At 32.4% G+C, this 26,479-nt stretch overlaps 1 protein-coding gene across 1 annotated transcript in view; it reads right to left on the bottom strand.

Moving 5' to 3' along the window:
• Positions 1 to 26,479, bottom strand: part of LOC143067198 (uncharacterized) — an 83,918-nt gene that overhangs the window by 24,483 nt on the left and 32,956 nt on the right. The window contains exon 3 of the mRNA XM_076240293.1: positions 12,728 to 12,802. Within this exon, the coding sequence (XP_076096408.1) occupies positions 12,728 to 12,802 (75 nt within the window). The remainder of the gene's footprint in view (positions 1 to 12,727; positions 12,803 to 26,479) is intronic.

Raw genomic sequence — 26,479 nt, forward strand, 5'->3', positions numbered from 1 at the left:
GATAACTCTAATTAAAAAAAAATTTGCTATTTCACAATATTGTGCAATTAGATATTTCTTGCCATTGCACAATACTGTGCAATTGAAAAGACTTGCTATTGCACAATACTTAATATAATAATTTTAGATCCTGATTTGGACCAACTTGAAAACTGGGCCCATAATCAAAAATCTAAGTACATGTTTAGATTCAGCATATCAAAGAGGCCCAAGAATTCAATTTTTGTTAAAATCAAACTTAGTTTAATTTTGGACCCTTTGGACTTTAATGTAGAATTTGAAATTTGAAAACAGGACCAAAAATGAAGAATCTACATACACAGTTAGATTTGGCATATCAAAGAACCCCAAGGATTCAATTTTTGATGAAATCAAACAAAGTTTAATTTTGGACCCTTTGGACCTTAATGTAGACCAATTTGAAAACTGGACCAAAAAACTTCAATAATCAAGAATCTAAGTACATTTTTAGATTCAACATATCAAAGAACCTAACCGATTCATTTTTTGTCAAAATCAAACTAAGTTTAATTTTGGACCCTTTGGACCTTAATGTAGACCAATTTGAAAACGGGACCAAAAGTTGAGAATCTACATATACAGTTAGATTCGGCATATCAAAGAACCCCAATTATTCAATTTTGATGAAATCAAACAAAGTTTAATTTTGGACCCTTTGGGCCCCTTTTTCCTAAACTGTTGGGACCAAAACTCCCAAAATCAATACCAACCTTCCTTTTATGGTCATAAGCCTTGTGTTTAAATTTCATAGATTTGTATTTACTTATACTAACATTATAGTGCGAAAACCAAGAAAAATGCTTATTTGGGTCCCTTTTTGGCCCCTAATTCCTAAACTGTTGGGTCCTAAACTCCCAAAATCAATACCAACCTTCCTTTTGTGGTCATAAACATTGTGTTTAAATTTCATAGATTTCTATTTACTTAACCTAAGGTTATTGTGCAAAAACCAAGAAAAATGCTTATTTGGGCCCTTTATTGGCCCCTTATTCCTAAACTATTGAAACCAAAACTCCCAAAATCAATCCCAATCTTTCTTTTGTGGTCATAAACCTTGTGTCAAAATTTCATAGATTTCTATTAACTTAAACTAAAGTTATGGTGCGAAAACCAAGAAAATGCTTATTTGGGCCCTTTTTGGCCCCTTATTCCTAAAATGTTGGGACCAAAACTCCCAAAATCAATACCAACCTTCCTTTTATGGTCATAAACCTTGTGTTAAAATTTCATAGATTTCTATTCACTTTTACTAAAGTTAGAGTGCGAAAACTAAAAGTATTCGGACGCCGGACGACGACGCCGCCGACGCCAACGTGATAGCAATATACGACGAAATTTTTTTCAAAATTTGCGGTCGTATAAAAAATCATTTCAATCAAATTAGGTTTCATGTCAGTCAACTTTTCAAATGAAATAAGTACAGTATGAATGGCAGAAATTTAATATGATATAACTTTCTGACTACAGACAGCAATTGTTTACTCGGCTCACAACAATTTAATTTGTTGAAATAATTGATATAACTGAACATTTCAGGAAATTGGTTTCTCACAATTTTGACAATGTATAAAAAACCTACAGACACTGACTTAATCTGATAATGACAAAAAAATCAATCCAGTAAATAACATTCAAACAAATAACAAATGGAACAAGTTGTTAAAAAATCTTTTGTTTTGATGTGTAAACTTAGTATTCCATCTCAAATTCTAAAACACTTGACTCTAAGCAATGTATTAGAAATGGAAACTGACAATTTTGATGTTTTTGTGGAATTTTTAAAAAAAGAATTACTTAGGTAGCAAACCTGTTTTTCTATATTTTGAAGGTAACTATATTTGATACGGCAGCTAGAAGGTATAAAATGGATGTATTTTAATGCAAAGCTATGACCTGTGCTAGTTCTGTGCCTATTTTCCACTCTATGGATGATCATAACTTCTATTAAACTAAAAATTGTTATTATCCTACTTGATTTTAGTTTCGTCATCAGTAATAGCTGAACAGTTTATAAAATATTGCTAACAGTCTCCTGCCATACTTCACTATTTACATAACCTTTATAAAATATTGCACAGAAACTGCTAACAGTCTCCTGCCATACTTCGCTATTTACATAACCTTTATAAAATATTGCACAGAAACTGCTAACAGTCTCCTGCCATACTTCGCTATTTACATAACCTTTATAAAATATTGCACAGAAACTGCTAACAGTCTCCTGCCATACTTCGTTATTTACATAACCTTTATAAAATATTGCACAGAAACTGCTAACAGTCTCCTGCCATACTTCACTATTTACATAACCTTTATAAAATATTGCACAGAAACTGCTAACAGTCTCCTGCCATACTTCGCTATTTACATAACCTTTATAAAATATTGCACAGAAACTGCTAACAGTCTCCTGCCATACTTCGTTATTTACATAACCTTTATAAAATATTGCACAGAAACTGCTAACAGTCTCCTGCCATACTTCGCTATTTACATAACCTTTATAAAATATTGCACAGAAACTGCTAACAGTCTCCTGCCATACTTCGCTATTTACATAACCTTTATAAAATATTGCACAGAAACTGCTAACAGTCTCCTGCCATACTTCGCTATTTACATAACCTTTATAAAATATTGCACAGAAACTGCTAACAGTCTCCTGCCATACTTCGCTATTTACATAACCTTTATAAAATATTGCACAGAAACTGCTAACAGTCTCCTGCCATACTTCGCTATTTACATAACCTTTATAAAATATTGCACAGAAACTGCTAACAGTCTCCTGCCATACTTCACTATAATTTACAAAACCAGATTTGTCTCCAGAAACTTGGTAGAAATAAATTATTATTTTTTTCATTTTTTTTGTACTAGACGAAAAAGTTTTTGATTTAATATTTGGAGACATTTTTTTATCTAAACAATCAGTGTGAAGATCACAGTTCAATGAACAATGTTGATGCTAAGATGTTCATGAAACTGTTTTAATCTAGCAAATTAATAAAAAGTTTGACGACCAATAATTTTTTCCCATGACTTTATATATTAGATGTGTTCAGCTGTAGTTTTTACTACAAGTTCTGTCAGTTCTAATCCCTTCCAATACGCCTTACAAATTCAATTGTCTACAAAATATAAGTTTATCTACCCATCAAACTATATAATTATATCACAACGCTGGATTATGGGGAAGCTCAAAAATAGAATCTGATGGTTTTTATTGCAAACTAACATAATGAAATATCACAAACGACAGTGTTGAGAAATTGAATTAGTCGACTTATTTGTAAAATCCTACAAATCTTGTATAATGACATTCTCTTCATTAAATGAGAAGTCACATCTCAATTCTAAAAAGAGACAGAATTTAAATCCTAGACATTGATGTTGCCTTATTCGTTTAAATCTTCACAGACACCCTGTATGATGCACTTTATTTTATCTGTCTTTTATCCAAAAAGTAATAAAGGCAAGACTTATCATAAAACCAATTTGTTATATGCATAACTTTTGTTGTTATTTGATAATGTGTAGATCTATCATTCTTATTGGTAGCTTTTCTTTTGTATTTTATGTCTTTATTGGTATATCAATAGGGAATAACCAATGAATAAAACTCCAAGGAGCACCTGTTATAGAATCACTCATCTTAATAATGCCATCTTCTCTTTTTAGGATTTGTTCTAAATAACAGATCAATTAATGATCAAAGTATCACAATAAACAAATATGAAAAATCTATACATATAAAAAAGGCCAAAAGTTGAATTGAGGTAATGTCATCAAAGGCCAAAGGTTGAACCAAGTAATCTATGGTAATGTAAAGGGCAAAATTTGAATTGAGGTAATGTCATCCAAGGCCAAAGGTTGAACCAGGTAATCTATGGTAATGTAAAGGACAAAGGTTGAATTGAGGTAATGTCATCCAAGGCCAAAGGTGGTACCAGGTAATCTATAGTAATGCAAAGGCCAAAGGTTGAATTGAGGTAATGTCATCCAAGGCCAAAGGTTAAACCAGGTAAATCCATGGTAATGTAACGGCCAAAGGTTGATTTGAGGTAAAGTCATCCAAGACCAAAGGTTGAACCAGGTAATATATGGTAATGTAAAGGCCAAAGGTTGAATTGAGGTAAAGTCATCCAAGGCCAAAGGTTAAATCAGGTAAATCTATGGTAATGTAAAGGCCAAAGGTTGAATTGAGGTAAAGTCATCCAAGACCAAAGGTTGAACCAGGTAATATATGGTAATGTAAAGGCCAAAGGTTGAATTGAGGTAAAGTCATCCAAGGCTAAAGGTTAAACCAGGTAAATCTATGGTCATGTAAAGGCCAAAGGTTGAACAAGGTAATCTATAGTAATGCAAAGGCCAAAGGTTGAATTGAGGTAAAGCCATCCAAGGCCAAAGATTGAACCAGGTAAATCTATGGTAAAGAAAAAGCCAAAGGTTGAATTGAGGAGAATCTAAGTTAATTTAGTCATCTAGGGTCAAGGTGGAACTGATATAAATCTTTGGTAAAACCACTGCAGACAAAAGATGAAATTGAGGTAAATCTAAGGTAAAGTCATCTTAGACTGTCCTAGAAATTGGTGTTTCAGCACACAGACTTGAGTGTGTAGGTATAAAGGTAGCATCTGTGGTTACCTTGCTTGCTAGCAGAAGCATGAATTCATTATTGGCTAAGTGACTACCTTCCTTTTTGGCAGAGTCAATAGTTAAGCAGAGAACCAATCAAAAGTAGGGACGGTATATAAGCATTGTGAAACCAATAATAATAAAGCATTAATAACATGTTAAGGATTGTTGCAGTGATTTGATGAAATAGTCATGTTTAAAATAATACAGAAAATTTAAGTACAAAAGTGGAAAGTGAAAAATTACATGCCCGATTATGGTTTTAAATTGGACTTCTATAATTTACTGAATGTGTTTCTGATTGGGCTGTGGAATAGATCTGACTCAATCATTTTCTATTTATTAGTACATGTAATTATAGAAGTTCAGAAAGTCAGTGCATGTTTTGAAGTCTGAATGGATCTACTTGAGAAACAAACTTGACCTTGCAATAAACAAGATATAATTTAAATCAGCATGCATAAGTGATATTTGTCTCCATAACTATGATCATGACCTTCAGATTTGTAGGTATGAAGATTGCTGACCAGATTCTATCTAAAAGCTCTATTGACAATATGAATGCTACCTCCACAACAACATCTCTCAAATCAGAGTCAGAGTTCATAAATCGCGGCAGAAAAGATCTGGATGAAACTCTATGAAAAATGAAACCAGATTTATATTGACAATAAAACCTGACCTTGAAAACAATATTGCCTATTGATTTTTCACTGGCATAGGAGCTCTAAGCGTAAGCCTAGCGATTACCTGAAATTGATGTATATATGTAATACCTACATTACAAACTTAAGGTGTTGAAAACTTTTTAACACTGAGGATTAATATTCATCTACCTTTGATCTTGAAAGGAGTACTAAAGGCTTAAATGAAGCATTCTCAATAAGAACCCCCCCCCTAAACCAAATTTTGTTTGGTTAGGGGGGGGGGGGGGTAATAGTTTTGACTTGATGTTTTGGTGTATCACAAGCTAAAACGTCAAGACTGCATGACTACCATGAAATACTATTATTATACTTGATATTTAGGTGTATCATAAGCCAAAGATCAAGACTGCATGACTACCATGAATTACTATTTCAAGACTTGATATACAGGTGTATCATAAGCCTGAGGTCAAGACTGCATGACTACTAGGAAGTACTATTTCAAGACTTGATATTTAGGTGTATCATAAGCCAAATATTAAGATCACATAACTACCATGAAATACTATTCCAAGACTTGATATTTAGGTGGATCATAAGCCAAAGATCAAGACTAAATGATTACTATGTACTTCTTAAATTATTAAAACACCCTTTATCCAATGCTAAAGCCCAAATATGGTTATATCATCAGGTCACATGTTTACCATATAGTGTAAAAATGTTTACCGTATCATGTCAAAAAGTTTACTGTAACATGAACATTAGCTAAATATAGATAATTGTAACCATGGAAAATCCCACTGGGATTTTTCACCGGTTAACTCAACCGCCGCCTAACTCAACTGCCGGTTAACTCAACCACCGGTTAACTCAACCGCCGGTCAACTCAACCGCCGGTTAACGCAACCGCCGGTTAACTCAACCGCCGGTTAACCCAACCGCCGGTTAACTCAACCGCTGGTTAACTCAACCGCCGGTTACCATATCTATATAAATAGGGTGCAAACATTAATCCACCATTCTGCCTCTGATGAAGGTCCTTTATGGACCGAAACCGGTCAGGCTATCAAACATCACCAGGCGCTGTTAATTATGTGTATTGGTATATACTATATTTTTCTGACCTTGAAAACAATTCCATATTGAATGAGAACAGATTTGGAAGAAACTATCTTTTTAGATATATATGATTGTTGCATATTCCTATGGGCAAAAAATGGGACCTTTAACAGTATTGGCTGTTCTTTTTAGATCTTTCAGGGTTTTTAATTTCCCAAGTGTTTTATGGTTATAAACTTTCTAATCTTAAGTTGTGAGTCAGAGCTTGATGAAGGTTGTTCCAGAGGCATGTGTTGTTATCAGAGATTTAGCAGACACCGTTAAATAAATAAAACCCTATTAAGAAGAAACTCTACAGCATAAACAAGTTATTCCCTAATTCAACCATAAAACTAAGCTTCTGTCTTTTAATTATTTCAATGTAAATTTTTCCTCTTTAGAATTTCTGTTCACAAAGGCAATTTAAAGGTTGAATATGGTAAAATGAAAGTGGTCCTGTCACAATGAGTTCTGAAGTCCAAGCAGTAAATGTTTAATGACTGTTACAAAGGCTACAATGTATGTACACCAGACATAACCTTACTGGCCTTTAATCAATAAAAGACATCAATACAAACAATAGCTGTAATAAATAAATTCAAACAAACAAATTAATGAAATAGGTCTAGCTCTTGAATATTTGATAAATTGTCTGACCTTCACTGACCTACAGGTTCTTAATGAACAATATTTCTATGATTTAATCATAAATTCAATTTCATTTCATGGACTGGAATTTTTCTGTCAGTTTTATCAATAGTCTTCATAGATGTTTCTTCAGCCTGCCTAATGTACTCTAGCACTGAAACCTTACTGACTGTATTTAATCCCTAACAATCAACCAGTCTAAGGCCATTGATTTAAATTCACAGCCAAGTGGTCTAAATGGTCCAACTAGTCTGTATCATGAGCCAATAGTGGTGAAAGGTGTGTTAAACACCAATCAATCAACTACCTCATTTGGCAACCAGTCAAATGTACTTTGTGATAGAGGAAGCAAGCTTATATTACTACATCTGTTGGTTGAATATCATCAATGTCAATAATAGCAGCCAATAAATACATGGTGTATTATGGGAAAAAAATCAAAACAGAAAGTACATGTACTTTTGATAAAGTTATCTCAAAGGGAGTTTTCTATCCACCACCATTTCCTATAACCTTTCTCTGTAAATCAAATAAAACACAAACAAAAATATCGGTCATCTTCTTTGTGGTGTAATTTTGTCACTGGGTGGCTGCAGGATCATTATGGATTTTTGTAATTCTTCCCAGATTAGAAGACTTTCATATTCTAACAACATGCCAATAAATTCTTCAATAAAAAGCTTTAATTGATGTGATTCTATAATTAAATACAGTAATGATAATACCATGTGTATCTGACGGCTTCATACTTTTTGATGCAATTATATGCAATAATTAAACCATAGAGTTCAGGATATTTTCCTGTTTTTATCATTTTCTGTGGAAATTCAGCGCCAAATATTATAGTTGTCAATGAAAAAGTTATTGAACTTGTTAAATCTGTCTCCCTTTGAATGTAAGGGGAACAGGGGAAACCCAATTAAATGTTATTTCAAACATGAATAGAAAATTGTTTCTAATTAATTGATGACACCAAGTTGTTTTTTATTTTGTTTAACAGATTTAATCATATCTTGAATGAATGAAAAAGACCATCACAATGTTTTCACTCAGTTTGCTAATTTCAAGTGCAAAGAGAACCTTTATTAGGTGGGACTGACAAGTCTTATGCAGACTATTAAAATTATAAATCTGATTAAAAGATTATACACAACAAAATACATTTCAATAAATAGTCCTACTCAAAGGTAAACTGAACTATGTTGATAAAAAAAAGTTAAATAAAATTGAGAATGGAAATGGGGAATGTGCCAAAGAGACAATAACCCGAACATAGAAAAAAACAACAGCAGAAGGTCACCAACAGGTCTTCAATGTAGCGAGAAATTCCCGCACCCGGAGGCGTCCTTCAACTGGCCCCTATATATACTATAGTTCAGTGATAATGAACTCCATACTAATTTCCAAATTTTATTGGCATGTCATTGGCTATCTGACTAATCAATGGATTTAATTGACATACCATTGGCTATCTGACTCATTGATATATATTATTGACATACCATTGGCTATCTGACTCATTGATATATATTATTAACATACCATTGGCTATCTGACTCAGTGATATATATTATTGACATGCCATTGGCTATCTGACTCAGTGATATATTTAATTGACATGCCATTGGCTATCTGACGCGGTGATATATATTATTAACATACCATTGGCTATCTGACTCATTGATATATATTATTGACATACCATTGGCTATCTGACTCATTGATATATATTATTAACATACCATTGGCTATCTGACTCAGTGATATATATTATTGACATGCCATTGGCTATCTGACTCAGTGATATATTTAATTGACATGCCATTGGCTATCTGACTCATTGATATATATTATTGACATGCCATTGGCTATCTGACGCGGTGATATATTTAATTGACATACCATTGGCTATCTGACTCAGTGATATATTTAATTGACATACCATTGGCTATCTGACTCATTGATATATATTATTTTTTTTTTGTAATGTGTTTATTGGCAAAGAACTACATGTATATTAACAATAGTAAATAAGTTCATAGTACATCAGCAAAATCGAGACAAGTGCATAAAGTTGACATTTTGAATCCTTCTATAAACATATAATAATTATTAATAATAACTTTATAAAAGAATAGAAAATCTTAATCTGAGGTAGCATGGATTGGGTAGATATTTTTATTACGTGAAAGTTAACTTATAAAATCATTCTATTAGTTGGAGCCAGGGGTTCCAGCAGGTGTACGCTCTTTGCAGTGGTTTATTTTTATAAAATATTATTTTTTCAATAAACAGATTTTCTTTAAGATAATTTTTTAAGGCTACACTATTTACTTGTCCACATTGCATTTTTGTTTTGTATATATAGTATTTAGTTAATAGTATTATGAGATTTCTTATGTAGTTTTTTTCTGTTTTTTCTAATATCCCAAATAAGACAATATCTAAATTAAGTGGTAGTTCAATTTGGACTTTTGAATATATCCATTTATTAAGTTCTTCCCAAACATCAAAAACTTGATATATATTATTGACATGCCATTGGCTATCTGACTCAGTGATATATATTATTGACATGCCATTGGCTATCTGACGCGGTGATATATTTAATTGACATGCCATTGGCTATCTGACTCAGTGATATATTTAATTGACATATTATTGGGTAGCCGACTCATGGATATAGATTATTGACATGACATATCATTGGGTATCTGACTCAGTCATAGATGTTATTGACATTTGATTGGTTATCTGACTCAGTCATAGATGTTATTGACATGTGATTGGGTATCTGACTCAGTCATAGATATTATTGACATGTGATTGGATAACTGACACATTGATAGGTGTTATTGGTGTGTCATTGGGTATCTGACTCATTGATAGATGTTTTTGATGTGTCATTGGGTATCTGACTCATTGCTAGGTGTTATTGATGTGTCATTGGGTATCTGACACATTGCTAGGTGTTATTGATGTGTCATTGGGTATCTGACACATTGCTAGGTGTTATTGATGTGTCATTGGGTATCTGACACATTGATATGTGTTATTGATATGTGTCATTGGGTATCTGACACATTGATATGTGTTATTGATGTGTCATTGGGTATCTGACACATTGATATGTGTTATTGATATGTGTCATTGGGTATCTGACACATTGATAGGTGTTATTGATGTGTCATTGGGTATCTGACACATTGATATGTGTTATTGATATGTGTCATTGGGTATCTGACACATTGATAGGTGTTATTGATGTGTCATTGGGTATCTGACACATTGATAGGTGTTATTGATGTGTCATTGGATAACTGACTCATTGATAAATGTTATTGACCTGTCATTCGGTATCTGACTCATTGATAGGTGTTATTGATGTGTCATTGGGTATCTGACACATTGATATGTGTTATTGATATGTGTCATTGGGTATCTGACTCATTGATAGATGTTATTGATGTGTCATTGGGTATCTGACACATTGATAGGTGTTATTGATGTGTCATTGGATAACTGACTCATTGATAAATGTTATTGATGTGTCATTGGGTATCTGACTCATTGATATATATTATTGACATGTCATTCAGTATCTGACTCATTGATAGGTGTTATTGATGTGTCATTGGGTATCTGACTCATTGATATATATTATTGACATGTCATTCAGTATCTGACTCATTGATAGATTTTTATTGACCTGTCATTCGGTATCTGACTCATTGATAGGTGTTATTGATGTGTCATTGGGTATCTGACACATTAATAGGTGTTATTGATGTGTCATTGGGTATCTGACTCATTGATATATATTATTGACATGTCATTCAGTATCTGACTCATTGATAGATTTTTATTGACCTGTCATTCGGTATCTGACTCATTGATATATATTATTGACATGTCATTCAGTATCTGACTCATTGATAGGTGTTATTGATGTGTCATTGGGTATCTGACTCATTGATAGGTGTTATTGATGTGTCATTGGGTATCTGACACATTGATAGATTTTATTGACGTGTCATTGGGTATCTGACTCATTGATAGATGATGTAAGAAGAGATGAAATCAATAGATAATGCATCTAATGTTTTAATAATTGTAATTATCATAATATTTAACTATGAAGCCATGGAAATGAGTTTGTATCACAATGTTACAACCAGGCACTATTCCAACATCAACAATGCTTTGTTTAAGTTAATCCTATAAATTATACATTTCTTTCATGTAAATACCCATTTTGATGCTTTTGTATTCCACAGTTGACTAAAATACAGCAGTTCAAAGTAATCAGCCCTGTAATTCTATGGTGAAAACCTTCAGGAAAATGGTATCATTTTTTATATGAAATATCATCTGACATCTTAATTACTGTTTCTTTACTATTTATAACAACTTAATTCACTGTAACATTTTCTCCTGGATGCACCAAAGAAAAAAGAGTCAAGTTTAAAGATTTTTGTTTTTCTGTTGGAAAAAAGTATCAAAATAATTAAAGAATTGAAGCACTTGACATCCCTTTCATCCTATCACACTTATACTGTATTCACTCAGTTATTTTATTTTTCAAATCAGTGGCTAATAAAAACGGGACAAGAGTGCACTCTAACTCCGACAGACATTATTCATTGGTATAATCCCTTACAGATATAATTATATTTTGCTTATACATGTAGTAAATGAAATACAGACCTCATCATTAAAACTTAACATTGACCAATGAACCATGAGAGTGAGGTCTAGATTAGATGTACCCTGCAAGACAAACCTGCACACCTTACAAGTTTTATAGAAAATAGACAGAAGGGTAAACTAACCTCATGATAGCTCTTAGTGTTCCCTATGTGTTCCTTCCTGTCTGTCTTGTCTACTGTATAACCTACCTCATGATATTTCTTAGTGTTCCCTATGTGTTCCTTTCTGTCTGTCTTGTCTACTGTATAACTTACCTCATGGTAGCTCTTAGTGTTCCTTCCTGTCTGTCTTGTCTACTGTATAACTTACCTAATGGTAGCTCTTAGTGTTCCCTGTGTGTTCCTTCCTGTCTGTCTTGTCTACTGTATAACTTACCTCATGATAGCTCTTAGTGTTCACTATGTGTTCCTTCCTGTCTTGTCTACTGTATAACTAATACCTCATGATAACTCTTAGTGTTCCCTATGTGTTCCTTCCTGTCTGTCTTGTCTACTGTATAACTTACCCCATGATAGCTCTTAGTGTTCCTATGTGTTCCTTCCTGTCTGACTTGTCTACTGTATAACTAATACCTCATGATATCTCTTAGTGTTCCCTATGTGTTCCTTCCTGTCTGTCTTGTCTACTGTATAACTAATACCTCATGATATCTCTTAGTGTTCCCTATGTGTTCCTTCCTGTTTGTCTTGTCTACTGTATAACTAATACCTCATGATAACTCTTAGTGTTCCCTATGTGTTCCTTCCTGTCTGTCTTGTCTACTGTATAACTTACCTCATGGTAGCTCTTAGTGTTCCTTCCTGTCTGTCTTGTCTTCTGTATAACTAATACCTCATATCTCTTAGTGTTCCCTATGTGTTCCTTCCTGTCTGTCTTGTCTACTGTATAACTAATACCTCATGATAACTCTTAGTGTTCCCTATGTGTTCCTTCCTGCCTGTCTTGTTTACTGTATAACTTACCTCATGGTAGCTCTTAGTGTTCCCTGTGTGTTCCTTCCTGTCTGTCTTGTCTACTGTATAATTGTCTTCATGTACCTGTAAAAGTGGAAAATGGTTAGGTTGAGACAGATTATATACGTTTTACCAGATTTTCCCTAAACATTCATGACTATGTTTATTTTGTTAAGGTGGAAGGTGTCAGTGAGCACAATGTTTTTTTTTGTATATGTTAGTCAAAATAAGTTTATAAACAATAAATTTCTAAATGAAGTATGAAATGGTCATCAAAAAAGTAAAATAACCAGACAAGAACTAATCATAAGTTATAATGAAATATTCATGTATTTTTCTTGGAAGGTTTTTGGTGAAATATGTCCCTTACACTTGCTACTCAATATGACATGATACACAGACAATGTACCAATCATGTGATGACTAGAATGTCCAATCATTGGATAGCTTGTGTCAACCTAACATACAAAGAAGGTTAGTTTTCTTTTCATTCCTTATATGGAATAAAGCCTTTTATTTGATGATTGTCTATAAAGTGTACAGACTTAGAGTTCATTTGAATGTAATATATGTAAATAGCTTCTCATTACAGGGTGAATAATTAAAAATCATTAAACTTGTTTTATATCTGTGCCAAGTTGAAGATTAAAAAACCTGCTTTTAACATTAAAATAAACATGTCTGTTGCACAATCCCTCTTTTGCTTTTATTAAAATAACAAACCCCCAAAGCAGGTGAAACGTTACATTGTGTAATAAGTTTGCACTAAATGTAACAACAACCTGCCAAAAATACAACAATCGAGTAATTATATCAAGACAATGTCAAAACATATCATTCTTAAAACACAGAATACCTCCCTTACGCTTTCTGTTTCAACATTTCCTTGTGGGCGACTATTTGGCAGAGCTAGGCATAATTCCACCTAATCAGTTACATTATAAGCTCCTTATCAATATATATGTTACACAATGGAATAGGAATTTGATATCTGATTATTTAACTCCAAAATTTTGCTAAAATCTGCAAGTATATTTATAACCACATATGCTAAAGAGCCAAAATGATTTGATTTCATTATTGTAACTAGTATTTAATCACAGTGAATATTAACGCATTGAAATCTTATATCAAAATAAACAAAAGAAGATATGTTGGACAAAACGACAGCAGTCCAACAACACATAAAAGTAAAAGCCATCTTGACAAAAAACATAAAATAAATATTTATAAAAGCTGAATAAAGAAATAACTATATTGCTAAAAACAGTTAATTTTGTCAAAATCAAGTTACAAAACATCACTGGTGTATTGTTAACTTGCAAGTCAATAATTCAACTTATTTGAACCAGTATTCATGCAACCTTTAACATTGACCATAAGGGGAGATGGTGTGCATGTGTTTATCATATGGCCTACTCATTTAAAAGATAAGAATGTCAACATTGAAATCAAGTACTGATATTGAATAAATACAACATTACAGTTTTATGAGTTGATACATGTATATTGTTTTATATCTCTTTAGAAGATATTTTTTTGATTCAAGTAAATAAATGAATAGTGGATTTCTCTTTTACTAATTAAATGGGACAAAGGAATTGACAAAAGAGTTAATTTCATTTGATTGGCTACAAATATGTATGAAATGCTGACGGTCCCATAACAGCGACCTACTGTATTTTCCTTTTCGGACAAATTTGATTGTTCATTTAGTATGTTAAAAATTATAAAATTTGATAATTTGGGTCAAATCTTTATGAAAATGAACTTAACAAGTTATTCTTTGGATGCTTCCTAAAATAAATAGTCAACTACTTGTAATAACCAATCAGATAGGACATCAAACTGAACACTAATAAAAAGAGAGCCGAATACATAAGATATTTAAAAAAAAAAAAAAGAGAAATATATCTAATTGAAATAAACCCTAGATATTTCAAATTTGATCAAGTGCTTCATAAATTATCTAGGCTGAAGAAATAAACAATTAAAACTTTTGTTTAAAACATACAAAACTTGTGAAGAATCTTCATTAAAGTGAAAAGTACACAAAAAACCTGGCACTTGAATTTTACAAAGGGAAGCCATTTGTTAATGTCTATCAATTGTCTGTGCCTGCCATTCCTACTAGTCTAGTAGGTTGTAACAATGTTACACAATATATAGATGTTAATTATATTCCTACTTAGTGAACCATTAGTCTTAAATATCTGTTGTTCTACATACACTACAGGTGGAAATAAATAAAAGTTCATTATATCTTCAAAATAGTGTCATCCCTTTCACTGCTCAACAATTAAACATGTAACCCAACAGACCCAATACTGAAAAGACATTATATTTTGATAGCATAGCATTTCTTTTTTTCAAGAGATATTGAGGAAGGGAGAAAGGAAATAAAAATAACAGACCAGCAGAATAATGCAAATTTTAAGATTAAAAAAAAAACCCCAAAAAACAAAAAAAATATGATTCAGTCTCATTCAGGTCAAATTTTAAATGCTCAAAAATTAAATTGCATATTGCAATAAAATAAATCCAATTTAATGGACAATACATTTTTCATATGAAATAGCAATTTGTGCCTTACTATAACATTTAGTAAAAAATATTCAAGCGATGATAATTGTGTGCACAAAAATGCAAATTGGTTGTAGGATACTATAGCATGATGTCATATTTATCAATTGACTCTAGGGTAGTTAATTATTACAGAAACACAACTGACATTAAATAGAGCACAGGGATAAAAGTTAATTATTCATAATAATCTGTACAAATTCCATGACTTCAGAAATATTTATTAACAAGTAAAAACAAACAAAAAAACTTTTTTCAGGAGTAAAAAAACTATTACCAAAAAGACTCTTAAAAGTAAAAACTTAATATAAAATTGACACCTTTGTGCTATCTTATAAAAAATAACAATCAAAATACTTTCTTCTAAAGAAATTAAGTTCATATGTAAATGATAGGTTTGAAGAACACATCAGATTGTTGTTATTGTGATGGTTGTTTGGACAACAGGCAGATAAATGGATCTAATAGAGTATTAAACACAAGACTGAGATAAGCATATAAAAGAGAAGTGGTGTAAACACATAAAAGACAGATAGCCAGCAAATTAGGTTAACAATTAAAAGAACAGAGTTCCAATGTCCCCCGCATTGCACATATTTTATATTTCTAAGGGGCATAACTCTTTTAAAAAAGTTGATCCTCCACCATTAAATAACTTGTCCAAGATATCGTTGATATCAACCTATAGTATAAGTTTAACAAAAATCTGGCAACAATTGTATCTGTTAGAGCGCTTACAAGACAAGGACAGAAGTGCTGGTATTTTCATATCCCCCCCAAAAAAAACCATAGCCACTGCTGATAGATGGATATACTATCACACAAAAACATTATACTCTCCACAACTTTCTATGGACATTCTAGTTTGAATGACATTAGTATTATAAAACTGATCCCAAATTAAGATTTATATGAATGTACCCTATACTGTGACACTAAATTAATGTAAATGATCTAATGATGTAATCAATAATCAGCTACAGTAACTCATGGGACAAGTGAAATAAATCACCAGTATGATTTACAGCCTCATCAAATTTATCATACTTTCATATCTATTATTGATACTGATGACTGTGCACCACAAAATGTTATTAAGTAAATAGTACAATAGCTAAAAATTAATTTTCATTTCAATTTCAGGGGTCTAGAAAGAAGTGTTATCCCAAGAAATACAAAAGAATCTGTGTTTTAGGTTGCTATTAAAACAATTGTTTTTGTTAGCAAGTACAGTAGATTTTTTATCATTTTTCATATTGCAATTGCAAAACAATGAAATTTTCATACATGTACAGCAAATTTTAATCTCTGTTTCTAATAACTTGCATCTTCCATACCGTTAAAGCCAGCATAAGTTGTTGATTAGCTTTCAGAAATGTACACAAGATAAAACATTTCTATTGCGGTAGAGCCTCATGTAAGCATTTCTTTTGTGATAGAGCCCTATGGGAGCCTTTCTTATGTGATAGAGCCTCATGGGAACATTTCTTTTGTGATAGAGCCTCATGGGAGCATTTCTATTGTGATAGAGCATCATGGGAACTTTTCTTTTGTGACAGAACCTCATGGTAACATTTCTTGTGCGATAGAGCCGCATGGGAGCATTTCTTTATAACAGAGCATCATAGAAACTTTTCTTCTGTGATAGAGCCTCATGGGAACATTTCTATTGTGATAGTCTTATTGGAGCATTTCTTTTGTAATAGAGCCTCATTGGAGCATACCCATTGTGATAAAGCCTCATGGGTGCAATTCTTTTGTTATAGAACATCACGAGAGTATTAATGTTGTGATAGAGCCTCATGGGAAAATTTCTATTGTGATAGAGCATCATCATGGAGCATTTCTTATGTGATAAAGCCTCATGGGAGAATTTCTATTGTGATAGAGCCTCATGGGAGAATTTCTATTGTTAAAGAGCCTGATTGGAGCATTTCTATTGTGATAGAGCCTCATTCCCCTGTCAGTGTGCAGTTTGAACCATGGTTGTATGACCATGGTTGACCATGGTTTGACAAAATTGTTAATTGGCCGACCATGGTTAACCATGGTTTTAATGACCATGGTTGACCATTGTTAGAACCATGGTCAACCGTGGTTTGAACCATGGTCAACCGTGGTTCGAACCATGGTCAACCGTGGTCCCAACCATGGTCAACCGTGGTTCCAACCATGGTCAACCATGGTTATTAATGAGTCAACCATGGTCAACCATCTCCATTAGACCATGGTTGGCCATTTTACATTCTTGTCAAATCAATCTTCAATTATCTTGAAACAGTTAGTCTACTTGTTATGGAGCCTGTATACTTCTCTTCCTTTTTGTGTCAGGACTACCAACAAATGCTAAATTGCATGAAACTCTTTAAAGCTACCCTTGCAGAAATGTTCATCCATAAAATGCAAAGCAGTTTCCACCTGCAAGAACATAAAATTTTCCACAAAGAATCAATTGTTCTTGATAATTTGTATACAATAACAGATTTTAAGGATCAAAAATGTTTTATCTTCTTTTGCAAATTTTCAATAATAAAAACACCCAACAAAATAAACATTATGAACATGTTTTTGTTTAAACAAATAATTGTAACCCCCCCCCCCCCCCTTTTTTTTGGTTTACCTTTCAAACAAAAGAATGATTGTGTAAATTATTTTACCATTGACAAAATTTTCATATTGTACAGTTTTATCAGTTACACCTGGAATTAAAAACAATTAAATATAAAATTTATGTTGATGTGGATAACTGACATTGACAAAAAAATTTAAAGACCCATTTCAGGTGGCATGTGTTCAATTAATGAAAGCCAAATCAAATACTGTAACAATTTTTACATCTTTTAAACAAAATATCAAACAGATTTCCTGTGAATGTACTTATCTGATAACAAATCTTCTTTACGTGACAACACTGGACATCAAATCCTTCACTTGATTTTTAAAGCGCGAAATAACTTTCCTGAGATCACGTGACGTTTGTTCCAAGTCATTTAAATGTTTCGCACTGAGTGAATCATCGTTAACGGTTGGTGATAATAATTGATCATGACGTCGCATGTGTTTCCGGTATAAACAATAAAGACTAAAGATATCACTCTGAAATGTTTTCAAGTTCTTAAAATATGCCGTATAATGATAAAGAAAGGCAGATTTATGAACTTGGAGAGAAAGTCAGAAATTACGTCTTTGGAAGAAAGAAATACATCGTTAAATGACAGCGTACAACTGTTAAAAAACAAGGAATACTGATCGAAAGTAAGTTCCAACTTCCAGTTTGTAAAAGTTTGTAAGTCCCAAATTTGACCCGACTGTAACTAGCATTCTCTGCCACTATAGCTTTACTGCTCAGTTTATGTGTGTTTTAAAATGTATAGAGAATATATTGTTATTGAAATAATCATGAAAGGTCACAATTTACCTCTTGGGAAGAAAAAAATTAAAAATTGTCCAAAACGAGCACGATTTTTTAATATTGAAAGTCTCAAAGTAATTTACAATTTGTTATAAATTCCCATGGGTATAATCCAGATCAATATTTATTCACCATGGTCCAGGTTGTCAAGTTGACCATGGTCAGGTGCAAGACCATGGTTGTCAAATTGACCATGGTTGATTAGACCATGGTCAACCATGGTCAGATGTTTACCATGGTCACAAAAGTGGAAAACCATGGTTAACCATGGTTAAATAGAGCATGGTCAACCATGGTCAGATGTTGACCATGGTCACAATCATGGTTAACCATGGTTAACCATGGTTTTCAGCACAGTCAACCATGGTTTGACCATGGTTATCAATGGTTAGCGATGGTAACCATGGTCAACCATGGTTGCATTTTGACAGGGGTAGGAGCATTTTTTTAGTGAAAGTGCCTCAGTCTTGCTATTTTTAAAACATTTACATAAGAACAAAATAATATACAATGCTGACTGGTAATTTTGTTTTGTCATTGAGGTCCATTCATTTACCGTTATGTTAAAAACCAAGTAAATCGTTTCAAAATTATCTCTCATGAATGAGTTTTACCGTAAATCTTTATTGTAATTAGAGGGAACGGTTTCTTATTGAAATTTCAACAAATTAGTTTTTTTATAATATGAAAGGCCCTACCCACCACCCTTGCTCTTAGCATATTAACTACCATTAGCACCTAATTATGAATATCGCTGTTATTAAAGAAGGAGAGAATAAGGTCATCTGATTAGAGGTCATTATATTATTATATAGACTTAAAACATGTAGAATGGTTACACATAAAAAATGTTTTGAATGGAGAAAAATTGAGAAAAAAAAAGTCACAACCATTAGATGTAAGAATACATCCAAGTTATATTGAATCTTTGATACAATGGTTGTGAAAAATGGGGACCCTGGTTATATCACTAGGACTTAAAGGTCAACTGACCAACATCTGAGAAGCAATTAAACTGATATACAATATACCTACATATATTACAAATAATCAGATACTTTTGATAACAAAAACTTAACCTATACTTAGAGTTTAATCTACCAAAAATATATTCTTCCTATTTCATCAATTTCTTCCAGAGAAATCATTATTACACAATGAATGGCCTATCATGATAGCTTGTAATGTCCAACTCACCTTTAATTAACAGACATCAAAGACACCTGCCAGGTAGCAGGTAACGAAATCAAATTACCTCTGAATTAGATCAGTTTTCATGTAAATACCACACATCAAACAAATTAATTCCAATCATTCTAATCAAATCTTTGTTCAGGTACGAGGTCTATGGAATCGAATCTTCATTTGGCTGAGGAATTTAGATTTAATCTTGACTCGTCCATGGTCATGAACCATCGAGATGGGATATCATAAGTATGTTCTGAAATGTTTCAGACTCAAAGCCAATCTCAAATCAAGACATTTTAATAACATGAAGATTAATTACCAAAATTCTCCCACCCGACTTATGTTTTTTAAACCATTTTTAATTGCACACGTCCAAATTTATTTAACCTCTGATGGACAGATAATTTTGATATTTGAGAGAAAAATTGTATCAGAAATTGATTAAAAATTATGATATTTAACAGTCAAAACAATGTCAAACACAAAAAACTTAAATCGGCTTTCTGATTAAGATCTAAAGCGGATAGATTTCAACTGACTATTATTAGGATTTCAAAACTATTTATGTATGTTATTTTATTCTTTAAATACAAATGTATATAATATAACCATTTAAAGCCTGGTATGTATATATATTTTTACTTGTTGCAAAAGTACTCACACACGTTCTATAGATTTCATAACCTTGCATGGTAGAAAAACACCACACTTTAAATGAATATTCATTGTACCCAGTACTTGTCACAGCAGAAACCTCCACCATATAGTTTTTACATGAATATTTCAAAAGAAACCACAAGAGGTTCCTAACAGATTGTATACCAGCATTCATTTTATTTGCCCCATTTAGAGATCAGCAGTCAATTGGTTTCAAAAACTCTATTACAATCACAGGGCCTATTAAATATGAAAATTTCTTTAATTTTATCTCTATTTTTATTCTTGAATATGTTTGATGTAATCTTATTCTGTTGGTGCAAACAATTATACTTTTTCTCTGTTCTTATGAAACATGGATTCAATTTTCTAATTCCATAACTGCAATTAAACAAGTACTCTGGGAGTAATAAATTCTCTTTGCTAATTTTTTCTTTTATTCAAGGAAAAGAAATAAACTTTATCTTATTTCATATTCCAAGCATACATAAAAATTTTTATTCTCCCGGTAAAAACTTGGATAAAATACATAGTTTTGAAGAGCAGCTCAGTTAAGTAATGACATTTGCATTTTTCAAAGCCCTAGTTAAAGCATCTACAGATATTTTTAATCTACTAAAAAGTTAAAAAGAATTAAGTTTCCTAGACTATCTTTCATATCTACATGTATGGTTTTGTTTTATCACATAAAACGAGCAGGTGATTGGTCAATACCTATTGGCTAATAAATTAAGTCAGGTGACCTGAACAACTGTACAGAAATTAAATCTCTGGTGTAGTATACTTTCTATAAGCATCTGAAGGATTTATCTCTAGGTAACACACAATCAGTCCAGAAGGACAGTAAACATGGTAAAACTTTAAAAGGCTACAAATCCTATGGTGTATGTTTTGTAAGGACCTATTTAATATAGATATGTTGTTAGGTTGCTGTTGTATTGATGGTAACCCTACAAATCCTATGGTGTATGTTTTGTAAGGATCTATTTAATATAGATATGTTGTTAGGTTGCTGTTGTACTGATGGTAACCCTGTATCTCCTTTTAAGTTCAAGTTGATCTTTTCAATAAATGGATTAAAATACACTGTCCATTAATTCATGTTTTACATTTATACATAATGTGCTGAATGTTATCATAACGCTTCATTAGACCAACTAAGAAATTGTCAGAAAATCTTTTCTTCAGTTTTTGAAAAGCCAAATGAAGCATGATAGAATGTTTAACATGACAAATAAAATTCTAGATTACATAAATAAATATCATGATGAATTGATACTTTTCAGGAAATTAATGGAGTGTTGGCAACAAGGAACAACTAATGTTTTTTTGTTTTTTTTTTATAAAAGTTAGGTTTGATGTGGTATTTATACAAATATCTGTTCACAAAATTACTTTAAAACAAGAATGTGTCCTCAGTACACGAATGCCCCACTCGCACTATCATTTTCTATGTTCAGTGGACCGTGAAATTGGGGTAAAATCTCTAATTTGGCATTAAAATTAGAAAGATCATATCATAGGGAACATGTGTACCAAGTTTGAAGTCGATTGGACTTCAACTTCATCAAAAACTACCTCGACCAAAAACTTTAACCTGAAGCGGGACAGACGAACGAACGGACGCACAGACCAGAAAACATAATGCCCCTCTACTATCGTAGGTGGGGCATAAAAATTCAAACTATGTTTATAAAAATAATCATGTACAATCATTACTGTAAACTCAAATTATGATTTCATTTGTAAATTCATTGTAAAATAATGGTTTTTCTAAATCTATTTTATTCTTCCTGGTCAGCAGAAATAAATTCCACTGTATACATTTATCCTTTTTTTACATTTATATTCAAATTGCTTGGTGGTTAGTTTTTTGGTTTGTTTTATTTTAGCCCTTAGCATTTCTTGTCAAACATTTTAAGAATACAAGATGGGAAACTGCAATATTTTTATATTTTACTCTAGTTGAAGTCTAAAAACAGAGATTTGTAAGCAACAAGCCACAAAGGACAGCAAACACAATAGCATATTTAAGCCTGAACTCATATTTCCTCTAATTGGACTTTTACGACGAAAACAAATAAGTAATTTGGGTTGGTTGTAAAATGCTGGGAAAAAACAGCTTTAAAATGTATGAATCAATTTGACTGAATGGAAATACAAATAATTTTCTTATTTTATTACAATTTACAATAAAAAAGCAATTAGTTTAAATGAATTTAATGGATAACTATGATAATTGTTACATTAAATTATAGGGTTTTATTTGTATTGTGACTAATAACCTTTGTAATAATTTTGATTTACGAATTTTATTATTAATGACCCAATACATGAAACAAATTAAGCAGAATTTGGTTAATTCAATATGTGCACTGTAAGCACTTTCAACGGACAAAGATCTATTCCATTTGTCCCTTTAATGTATTTCTATTCCGTAGACTTGTGTACCATACATTTATAAGAAGGGCTGAATCGTTCTCATGGACAGAACACTATAATTCAACTGCCCTGTCCTCGCTTGGTATCTTTGATGAGTGTTTGGAAATGACATGAACAGAAAACTGGATGGACATAACCTTCAATAGGTAAACAAATACTGAACATACAGGAATACAACATCAAGTCTCTGCAGATAATAAAGTCACAGGCAGACAAGGAAGCTATTAATTAAACCAAGAGTTCCAAGTGGTGAAGCTGAAATCATCCTTCTGTAAATTTTATGGAGGCCATCACGAGTTAGTTGACCCCAATGGAATAACCATTTCACAGATGACATCGTTAAAGATTGACAACAAACACCATTGTCCTTGATAGGTTATATATTTTCAGGTGCAATAAGTGAGTACAGGGTGTTTACCAATTAGTCTAAGATTCGGCTGAAAGAGTCTTCTAGAAACCATCAACATCCAATGAGGCATTCTGTTAATGAAAACTTTAAAGATATTATTCACAGCAGTTGATGAACACCTTTAATGCAACTCTTCATTTCACCATCTAATTAACTGCTAAATTAACCTTTGATACGCTAAGTTCTTAAGATCACGAAAATGTAATTCAGATCAGCTATATATATTTTTTTGTTTTGCTACTCTATTTCAAAGCTTTAAACAACAAAATAAGACATTCTCAAAACTTGGGAAGTATGCAATTACGAATGCACCTCAAGGTGTTAAAACAATAACCAACCTAAACCCACAGCAATCAATTGTAAATTTATTCATTGTTAATATTTACATCATCCTGAGAAATTCCATGAGATAAAACACTCATTTGATCCCAGTAAAAAGATAAAGAACTAATTATTGATTACAAATTCCCGCGTATCATTAACGATTATTGTTTATCTCTGCTTCTATGAAATCCATGTTATTTTTTAATTAATGAATTTTACAGACACCAACATGAAATATGATGCAATGTTTGTCAAAACTTGATGGAACAGGCTAGTCAATACATTGGCTTGCACAAAACATGTTAAAAATACTGAATTATTCAACAAAAGTTACTGAGTGCAATTACATTAAGATGTTTATTCTAGATTTAAAACTTTTAAAACAAAAGTTTTTTTTTTAGTGGTGTTGATTTAGTTCATTTATCAAACCATTGTCCTTTGTATGTAATATATTCATGTATTATAAACGAAAGCTGATTGGTAATCCAAATGATATCTAGAACAAACTAACATTCCTCCAAAAACAAAAACAAAAATACTACGTCAGGTGCTTTATTATGAAGAAGCTTCTGTACAAGTTTCATTAAATTCCATAGATACAAAAATAATGAGATGAGGGATGATTGCAATCTATCCACATTTTTTTTTAGGAAAACATAAATATGACACAGATGGAGAACAACCAACAAACAATGACCACTGACCACTGAACTACAGACTCCTGATTTGGGACAGTAGCACAAAGAATGTGGTGGGGTTAAACTTGTTTGTAGCCACCAAACCTCCCTCTTACCACTGGGACAGGGTTTTTCAAAGTAATTGGTGTCTGTAAAAGAACTTAAACCACAGACCTCAATCTTGATGACATAGCATAGGATAGTTATGTCTCACCACTGTGACAGGTGACATAGCATGGGATAGTTATGTCTCACCACTGTGACAGGTGACATAGCATGGGATAGTTATGTCTCACCACTGTGACAGGTGACATAGCATAGAATAGTTATGTCTCACCACTGTGACAGGTGACATAGCATAGAATAGTTATGTCTCACCACTGTGACAGGTGACATAGCATAGGATAGTTATGTCTCACCACTGTGACAGGTGACATAGCATGGGATAGTTATGTCTCACCACTGTGACAGGTGACATAGCATGGGATAGTTATGTCTCACCACTGTGACAGGTGACATAGCATGGGATAGTTATGTCTCACCACTGTGACAGGTGACATAGCATAGAATAGTTATGTCTCACCACTGTGACAGGTGACATAGCATGGGATAGTTATGTCTCACCACTGTGACAGGTGACATAGCATGGGATAGTTATGTCTCACCACTGTGACAGGTGACATAGCATGGGATAGTTATGTCTCACCACTGTGACAGGTGACATAGCATAGGATAGTTATGTCTCACCACTGTGACAGGTGAGACCTGAGTGAATAGTTATGTCTCACCACTGTGACAGGTGAGACCTGAGTGAATAACAGAAAAAAACAAGATATGACAGTCTTACAACATTAAAAACATCAAAATCTGCTTAAACTTGATTCAATATTTTGAAGAACAAATTTCATTGTATCTATCTATTTAAAGCTGATAATGTAATTGTAATCTTATTTCAAAATTATGTTAAGAATTGTTTTAATAGTCTTTAATGATAAATTCTTCAAATAATGGCACTAGTTTATGTTTTATAATAAAAGCTAATGATGTTTTAATGTTAATTTAATGTTTATTGTTTTTTACATATGTATGAGAGTGTTTTTTGTTATACAAGTGTTGAAACTTTCATAAAATATATTGAATGTTAATTCTTGTTGAACATATGTCTTATGTCATTAACCACTTACAACATTAAAAAGTTTCATATCAATGGATTTATGTTAAATTTTAAGAAATAAAATCAAATATAAACCAGATTCTCCACAGGGCGCTGCTTTATACGACCTCAGAGTTCGAACCCTGAACAGTTGGGGCAAGTATGCACATAACATTCAAGCTCAATACAGCTCTGAATTTGGATTGTGATTAAATAGGTTTCTGATACAGAATGAATGTGGTCTAAGAACTTAAACTTAATCAAAGAGCAGATTGTTCTGAGGGATATGATTGTCATTGTTTCCATTGATACATGTATTAGTATTATTTTTAAAAATAATTCAACTGCACGTGTAAAATACTCCTGAAATGTAATTTACGTAAACTCAATAGATATTTAACTTTAAAAATAGCCAATCCTCGATACAAGTGTATGAACAATGTACTTATTGTGTTTTATCCCAAGTTAAACTGTTGGGACCAAAACTCCCAAAATCAATCCCAACCTTCCTTTTGTGGTCATAAACCTTGTGTGTAAATTTCATAGATTTCTATTTACTTAAACTAAAGTTATAGTGCGAAAACCAATGTGTCTTCGGACGACGACGACACGTCATACCAATATACGACCGCAAAATTATAATCAAAGAGCTGAAAGCTCTGAAGAAAAATGACGCCACTGTCTCTAATATTGGGATAGTTTTTATGCAAGTCTTGATTTTCACATACCGTAATTAGTTTAACAATGCAACATGTCTCGTAAGCATATAATTGATATTCGTATATGTGTGTGTGTGAAGTGAAGGTGCCAACTGGCTGGGTTTTTTTTTAAGACAAATGAATAGGTCAAGACTACCTGAATTGTACAAATAAATACCGTAGAAAGGCTTCTATATTTCTCACTGGTACATAGGCTG

Source organism: Mytilus galloprovincialis, chromosome 3, assembly GCF_965363235.1.
Source record: "Mytilus galloprovincialis chromosome 3, xbMytGall1.hap1.1, whole genome shotgun sequence".
NCBI lineage: Eukaryota > Metazoa > Mollusca > Bivalvia > Mytilida > Mytilidae > Mytilus > Mytilus galloprovincialis.